The sequence below is a fragment of the Dipteris shenzhenensis genome, chromosome 29, assembly GCF_047967505.1.
Source record: "Dipteris shenzhenensis isolate YYH24624 ecotype China chromosome 29, Dip_SZ_1.0, whole genome shotgun sequence".
In the NCBI taxonomy this organism is placed as follows: Eukaryota; Viridiplantae; Streptophyta; class Polypodiopsida; order Gleicheniales; family Dipteridaceae; genus Dipteris; species Dipteris shenzhenensis.
In genome coordinates this window covers 38,979,001-38,987,533 of record NC_141624.1, presented here as the reverse complement: position 1 = coordinate 38,987,533, position 8,533 = coordinate 38,979,001, and the positions used below count along the sequence as shown (strand labels likewise).

Sequence of the window (8,533 nt, the reverse complement as noted above, 5' to 3'; positions counted from 1 at the left end):
AATGGTAAGATGCATGATGACAATAGCCTTCTGCGAGGTCCTATCCCCAGCCGCCATGCAAAAACCTATCTCCAAGGTGGGGTATTGGCAATCTGGATTGCAATCCTTGGTCATTTGTTTGCATGTACTAGTTGCATGCTTAGTATTCCTCATCGCACTCTCAGTTCTCTTGGTTTCCTTCGTCTTTCGGCCTTTCCCTGCATTCAATGCTCTTTGCTTCCCTCTGCTTCGCATAGCTATCGTGATGGCACACGCACAATTTCACCCCTTCATTCTGTCGGTTTACATTGATTCTCAGTCCATCGATGCACGTCTCCAACATCTGTGAATCTAGAGCTTCAGCAGCATCAATTGGCAGAGGGTAAACATTCACCCAGCAGACTTAGCGCTTTGCCAACAGCTTGCGATGGGATCAGCTGGCTATGAAGTTTTTGGGTGGGCATTGGGAGCTGACCATTCAATTGATTTATCAATGGCTATATTTGCTGATGGATGGAGGCTTGTTTTGCAACCGATGTGTTCAGTGGAGGCGATGATGGTGGCTGAGTTTGGAAATCCTTCTCGAGTTGAGTACAAGCTCAGTGCATGCAAGGATGTTCAAGTCTGGGACCTGCATCGCTAGATACTTGAGTCGGTTTTCTTGCAAGCGAAGACCTACACGGTCTCTCCTAGGTCTCGAGGCATGATCCTGGCAGCAGAACAATGAGCAGTGCCTTGGGCACGTGTTTTGAAGGAGTGCATCTATGTAGAGGCTCAAAGGGTGGCAACGGCGGTGGATAAGAAGCAAGTTGTTAACTCAAAGATTGGCTAGATTTTGGAGATTTTATTCCCTTTACAGCTTGAGTCTACGATGCCTCGATGGAATATTGCATTGATTCTTACTCTTGAGCCCGAAGGACCTCTCCAGGATGGGGCTAAAGGATCATCTAGTCGAGTGCCCAAGAAGCAAAAACAACAAGGCTGACTTGCGACACAGTGCTCTACAGGGACCGATTCCTCAAGAGTTACGAGCTTGGAGTCTGAAGTCATTCAGTTGTTGCGGAATGAGAATGAAGCCCTGTAGAGTCAACAGGCACAGATGCAGCAAATGGAAGAGCGGGTGGCAGTCCTTGAAGCACAGGTCCAGGTTGTGGAAGCACACTCAAAGGCCACCCACCAGCAGTTACATTCGGAGTATGTTTCCAGCATTCAGGAGGAATTGTTATGTCGACGACTACCAATGGACTAGTTGAGTATTTGCAGGCTTTTCCTGGCACAGTCAGTGTCAATATGGAGCAGATGGGTTCACTCCTTGATGCTCTCCAAGGGGATGTCCATGCGGAGTGGGATAGGCAATTTGCACGCTTGCACGATGCAATGGTTCCACAAACATGTCAGGAGTTAGATTCGCCGACCCGAAACTGATGGTGATGTGGGTGCTGGTGCAGGGTCTGAGCCCAAAAGTGGTCCTCAAATGCAGACAGTTATGGGTCGATGGGTTCCATTAATTCCACAAGTGGGAGAGGTAGTGCAGATAAGAGTAAAGGAGTGGTTGCGGAGTCAGGACCTACTGTTGGGAAAGATTGGCACACAAAATATGAAGAGTTGGCTGAAGGCATTGTAGAAGCTGTTGCTTGCTCATGCAAAATAGTTCAGGTGCTGAAGCGGCAAAGGCGTTCTCTTTGTTTTTTGTTAGAGTTGTGTGCCCATTATTTTAGTCTATCTCTGCCTCCTCACCCTCCTTGGTGGAATGAAGTGGATCAGTTTTTGGAAAAGTTTTATAATAAAGCACACATCTTTTCCTGGGTTACCTGATCCCCCCTTGTTTGAGCCTTTAGTAATCCAACAGCCATCTACACAAGAAGAACGTTGGCAACAAATTTTGCCATAGGGTGCATGGATTGAGGAGATTCTTCCTACTTAATAGTGGCCTGAGCATCAGTCGCGGTAAATTGGTCAAGACTGCATCCTTTGCAGTGGTTGATGAATATGGAGCAGGATCAAAGGTTGAAGCTCTGGTTGCGGAAGAGGCAAAAGGAGATTGTTGATGCAAGTTTGAGTGGAGCTAAGCCTACAAAGAAGTTGCGGATGGAGTTGCATGAATGCAGTGATGTGGGACTGAGCAAAGTTGGGGTAACTGGTGCACCTGTATAGTGCATTTCTAGTTTGGATGAAGACTAGAGTTCTGGCAATGGCTTTTGGGTGGCCTCGCAGGATGAAAAGCACCAAGAGTGCGATGTAACCGAGCAAAGTTGGGGTAACTGGTGCATCAGTACAGTGCATTTCTAGTTTGGATGAAGGGTAGAGTTTCAGCGATGGTTTTTGGGTGGCAAGTGATGATAGTTTGATGTTGGCTTCTTTAATTTCGAATAGATTCGGAAAGAAATGCTTCTTTTTATGTGTACTTAGTGAAGGATTGGGATAACTTTACCGCACCTTGTTCTCTGCCGAGGCTATGCCCAAAATGATTGTTGCACTGATGCACATACACTATTTGATATCATAGGGATGAGTATCTATTGTGGATTCGCACAGTCCACCGTGAGTGCCATGTGTTATTGCATAACCATGCGGGTTAGCAGTAGTGACTATGAGGGGTGTGCATAGGTAGGTTAGTGGCAATAGTTGGTGGTTCAGTCCTCCAAGCAATTTGAGTCTTCAACGGTCTCTAACCCGACAGTCGGTTACCCTTCGATTACGCATGCTATTACTAGCATTCCGTCTCTGTTCTTTCCATATGTTGTGTGAGCTTTTGCTTCGAGAATACAGAGTTATGCAATGTTGTGATCTTTTTATCATGTTCTCTGTATTCCTTCTATAGATGTTGAGTAGTTGTTCATTCCTATTTCCCCGTAGCGTCTGTGTTGTATTATGACACTACAGTCACTATGTGATAAGTCTTTATGCACTTAGGGTAACCCATAAATTAGGGTTCAATATATAAATTGTATCACATTTATATTTTTGGTAAGAGACTAATATACATTTCGTATAGCCAAAGGCTAGTGTCTTCTCAACTCCTCATCACTGTGTGTGTTGAGTACATGATCTATGTGACTTAACAAAAAATTCAATAATCTATCATCTCTAACTCCTTGAGTAGAGCCTTGGTATAGAAGTCTAGTCTAGTATGAATGATGATAATCCAATGAAGAATTATATCAAGACAAATGAGAGCTCTAACAAATGAATTCGTAATAAAGGAGTACAACATGCTTTATCCCCTATACTCCAAGTCTCTCATAGGCATATGATGCATGTCCTTGCCTCCAATAATGACAAGAACATTACTTTCTTCTCCATTTGCAATGGCAAGGCTATAGGCTTAAGTTTTTTTTTTGTCATGGTTATATCTTGATCATCATTGAAATGAGAAAACAATCTAGACGACCACACATTACCAAGTTTAGAATCAAGGCATTCCTACCAAAAAGTCTTAAAAGTTGTTAAGACAACAATGATGAACAATGGGAAAAACTTGAGTGTTAGTTAGAAACGAGACTTGGTCAATATCTTCCCTTGTAGGCTACCTCCTCCATTTGAAATGCATAATAAGTACATGTATCTAGCCTTAAATTTTGTTTTTGTCTCTATAAATACCAACATGTGCATTCAAAAGAGAGACTCTTAACATGCCTCTATGGATCCCATGTGTTTCCATCAACCCTAGGCCTACATTGGCCCAATAATGCATTTAAATATTGATTTAACTAGCATGCACTTCTCCCAATAATAATACCATGTGGCTCTTTAGCTTCTTAATGGTGTACAAAACATATCCCATAGCATTTAGTACTTGCAAAACCTCTAGTTATTCCCTTGTTATATTTATCCCCACTAATTCATTATTGACCCTATTTTTTTAAGTTCTTAAATAAATCACTTTAAGTTGAGATTCCCTTAGTGAGTTTCTTTATCATGATGACCACTAAATTCCTCTTTCCAAGGTATTGCCTAGTGGGTCTAAATAGCAACATGCAACTTATATGTCATAGCCCTTCTTTATGCTTTGGATGTGTTCTTGACCTATTCACATCAATTCTTTCCACGTGTATTCAAATTTGTTTGAGACATATTACATGATGCATCCTTTTTTTTTGGTTAAATTTTTTTCATGACATATTCTTATATCTTCTACATTCATAACTTTGTATGTTGTCAGATCTTTTGCGGTTGGTATTCATATGTGTCTAATTTGGTGATACCTTTTATATGTCTAGCTCTTGACTAACCCATTATTATTTTTTAGCTTTGCTTGGTGCCTCTAAGGATTCTCTACCTTCCCACCTATGTCAAATTTAAGTGCAAATACCCACTAGTTAAAGGTCATTTTTGCTTTTCTTGGAATTGTGACATGGGTTACTTCAGTGCCATTGCACTTGGTGTTCAAACACTTCATAGGCCCATCGTCTTTGCATCGTTCAACCAAATCAAGTTTTTCTAGTAGAAGTAGCTAAATGATCTTTCATGTCATGAATTATATTACCTATGTTTTTGGTGAAGCAAAATGTCTTCATCATGGTGGATTCTCACAATGAATTTCCATCAATATGGTTTTGTCCTTTGTTTTCACTCAGTTCATTCTAATATAATTGAAATATCATTGGCAATAGAATGTACAAGTTCCTTTTTCTTGTTTTAAAATTTCAAATGCATGCCATTCATTCTCGTAAGGATTCCACATTCTAGAATCTATGGTCATTGGAGTATTTGTGTGATTCTAGATGCATTTTTTTAAACTTAGACTAAAGGCAACGCATTATAGACATTTAATCACTATACTTGTAAGCCAATAACATTTCACAAGAAGTAGTCATCCCATGCATAACCCTATGATTTCCTTTATAATGGACTACAAGGAGTCTAATAAATTTGGAAGAAAATTTTGTAAGTGGGCTTAATCTATATAGTCATATGCCCATATTGTATGTTCATGTACTCAATCGCTTGATGTTCCAATAAGCCCAAGCATATGCTTTAAGTGTTGTCCTAATGACGTCCTAGGTACACAATGTATAGAATTATGGGAGGTAGGATCCTAAGCTACTCTAACTCCCCTAGCTAGGTGGGTTAAGCCCATAGTTTTAATAAGGGACATCTTTCCAATTTCAAAATTTGCATGTGGGCTTTTGCCCTCCCTCCCTCCTCCCTTTCCCTCGAGTCCCTTCTCCTCCTCCCTCCTCCACATCATGCTTGCGCCCCCTACTTTTGTTGCCTTTTTCTTCTTCTTACTCTAATTCAAAGCTCCTGCTCTCGTATTCCATTTTTGTTCTCCCTTGTGATCCAAATAAACTCGATTTTCCTCTATTATCCTATTATGAGAAATTCCATTCCCTCCGGCTACTACATTCGTTCGAGTAAGATTACTAACATCTTGGTAATCGCAATCAAATGTGATCTGGGTGATCTAGGGAGGACTAGTTCCGAGTGAAACTCAAACATCTTGAGTTGAGTGGCGCCTTGAACTATGAATGACGTGGAAGCTTTAAGCTTATGTGTCATCACCAAGGCAAGTTCCATGGTTGTTCCACGTGGAGTGAAGAGGGAAACTCTTGGAAGCAAGCTTTTGCTATTTCAAGGGGGGAGATAGGCATCCTAATCTCCATTGCCAACATGTCTGCAGCTTTAGTCCGGGACTTCTTTCCATGGGTTGACAGCCTTGTCCGCTCGCACCCTTTTCTCCACGATGCTTGGAGCCTTATCTTCCCAGCAAGTGTTGAGGCTTTGTGCCCTCGTCCTCACATCTCTCTTCAGGTACATGCCTCTATTTTGCAGAAAAATCGAGCTCCAAAATCCATTTCCAGTGGCGTTGAATTGAATTTCTTGATTGAACGTGCGATGGGTTCTTGAAATATATTTGAAGATCGCGAAGAGACAGTAAGATCAGCTGTTTTGCCTCAGTTTTCCAGAAAATCGACCTCCAAAATCCAATACCAGGGGGTGTAGAATTTCGTAGGGATGGGTTCTTGAAACATATTTGAGATCGAGAAGAGACGGTAAGATCAGCTGTTTTTGTGCAGGTGTCTCATGACAAATCCTTTACATTGATGTGGCCTTATGCTTCCCTTTTCTGCCTACTGGGCATCGTAGTCGGCTTCATTCATGCGGCACTACTCCTGCGCAACTGCTTCACCAATCGTGCCAGAAAGGGATCTTTCACGTGGGGGTTTGCTTTTCTGTGGTATGGCACCATGAGCTTGGCGGGCCTATTCTACCATTGCATTACACCCCGCAAGGTCTTTTATCTGATGGACGTCGTTTCGACCGCCTGTTCTTCTATATCTATAATAGCCGGCTACCTCGTTTTCATTTCAGTGGATGACAGAGATCGCCAATGGCGGAGCTCTATGGCGCTGTTCTATCTGCTGATAGGTGTTGTGGCGCTCAAGGGTCCTCAATTCGGGAGAGACCTGCTGTACTTGGGGCCCGCAGGCTCATCGTTCGTGTGCGGTATCTTCTTTGTGTGGAAGGTTTCCAAGGGGCGATCGTGGGCGAGTCTGGCATGGCTAAGCGCCGCTGCAGCAGCGGCCGTGGTAGCGTTGGCGAGTGTGCCTCTAGATGCGTGGCTATGCAGGAGATTTGGACCAAATTTCAGCTTACTGGTCTGGTTTTTCTTGGGTTGCGACGTGGCGATATGCTGCGTGTATCAATTCGTGCGTTCAGCAGGAGCAGCTGATGAGGAAATCAGCAGCAAAAAGCACCACAAAGAATCGTGAAAAAACGTTAGACCTTAAACAAGACCCACATTCTTTTACGTCGGTGGGAACGTGTGGCTTCCATCGTCCAATGATAAAATCCATTGTTCTCAATTTCTCAATTCATTGACCTTGTAAGCTAACAAGTTCCTTCTCCATTCGTTGAATCGTGTGCGATTGAAACTCCTCTTTCTTTTCTTGATGCAAAAGAAGAAACGTGAAATACAAGAATAGCACGAACTCGCCATATTTAGCTCTAGCATGTATCTCCACTTTAAGCCATGCCAAAGTTCACATGGGACCTTACCCTTGCAAAACATCACATCATTCCTTGCCCTCCAAAGGTGTCTCATCACCCAACTCGTACAAGACTCCACACTTACATTTGAAAGTCAGTCTATTATTTATTGAGCAAACAGAGCTTCATGTTTGTTGTGTTTTGAGAGGATTAGTTTGGGCATGTTTGTGATTAGAGAAACATTGTTTTCTAAGGGCCTTTTCCCACCTCGAGTGCATGTCGGCCTAGAGAGTGAACTTGTAATTATTAAAGTGACCTTTATGTTGTGTTAGTAAACTTAAAAGGAGTAGATACAATTATATTATAGTTAACCCTAACAACACAATTTCATATCCATTGGTACAACTTATATTACGCAATAAAGTGATCCCAATAATAAATTTTCAATCTTTTCTCGCACAATATGCTAGCTATATCATTACACCAATGTCACTATCACAATGGCCATTTCCCACCTATCTTTATGTTATGTGAGTAGATTTAAACATAAGTAGGTGTAATTACATGATAGTTAATCCTGACAACACAATCTCATTTCCATTATACCCCTTATATTATGCAATAAAGTTGCACAAAATGCTGTATAATTACTCTCTCATGCCCATTTTTTGGGCTTACAATTACGCTTTCAAACTTGCACCCATGTTATATAGTTTCAATTTTGGTAAAGTAGCAATTTCACTTCCACTATTAAGCAAAACTCTTAATTTCTATAATTCAACTTATTTCCTTTCATGGAAGGTCCCTTATGCACGTATTTCATGGGGGTTATTTTTTCAAACATCCTCCTTGAATCTCAATCTGAATGCAAACTTCATTATTAAAAATCTTAAGCACTACTAGTAGTGGGAATAAGTCCTAAGTTCATTAATCATCGTCTTACTAAAAATCAAAATAAAGAAAGATTTATAGAAAACATCTAGGGTAGGCTTGTTTGACCAAATTTGGAAAAAATAAAAATTAATTTGGATGAAAGTATATTTCATTGGACATATATTTCTGAACACTAATCACATCTATAAAAAGGGATCCCTATTCCTATATTTTGCACCTTGAGAACTTGAGCTTGCCTTTGTGTCTAGTCTAATGCCCTCTTACTTATTGTGATGTTTGTTTATGTGCCTTATAGATCTTTGAAAATGTGTATACTTTTTTTATTTTTTCCTGTTGTTTCTTTGTTCTTTTCTTGCATCTAAATGCTTCGTTTGAGGAAGGATGAACATTTGTTAGCATTCAGTGACTAATGCATGGTACTTGGATATATTGACCCAAGTTGGCCTTGGTTACCTAGAAGCCAACAATTGCATTGATTTTAATAATTGGAATTTGAATGAGAGATGGAGGTAGGAATCAAGGGTACCCTCTGAGTAAATTAGTTAAGGCTAATTTCTTAACTCTAGAACCATTAGAATATCTATTTGATTTATTGGGTGAGAATAAGCATGAGGACTATTAAGGCAAGGCAACAGATTCCATTTTGAGCTTGTCTACTCCATTTTGATCTTGTCTAGTCCATTTTGTGTACCGCTTCTATTGCCGACACACACCATATTCTGTTGTG

General features: G+C 40.9%; 1 protein-coding gene across 2 annotated transcripts; it reads left to right on the top strand.

Annotated features, from left to right (window-relative positions):
• The first annotated feature begins 5,592 nt into the window (after positions 1 to 5,592).
• On the top strand, positions 5,593 to 6,741 carry LOC147882809 (uncharacterized). Of its 2 annotated transcripts, XM_087401091.1 has the most exons (3): positions 5,593 to 5,733; positions 6,000 to 6,160; positions 6,295 to 6,419. In XM_087401091.1, the coding sequence occupies exons 1-3, from the start codon at positions 5,593 to 5,595 to the stop codon at positions 6,299 to 6,301; spliced, it is 309 nt and encodes a 102-aa protein (XP_087257217.1). In that variant the 3' UTR covers positions 6,302 to 6,419. The 2 variants fall into 2 exon arrangements, with proteins under 2 accessions (XP_087257217.1, XP_087257216.1); XM_087401090.1 differs by having other exon boundaries at positions 6,000 to 6,741.
• The last annotated feature ends 1,792 nt before the right edge of the window (positions 6,742 to 8,533 follow it).

What these genes read in the sequence shown, in the direction of transcription:
- LOC147882809 (XM_087401090.1), top strand. Translation starts at nt 5,593, where the DNA reads ATGTCTGCAGCTTTAGTCCGGGACTTCTTTCCATGGGTTGACAGCCTT. An exon ending in GTCCTCACATCTCTCTTCAG is followed by an intron (nt 5,734 to 5,999) that starts GTACATGCCTCT and finishes GTTTTTGTGCAG; the next exon opens with GTGTCTCATGACAAATCCTT.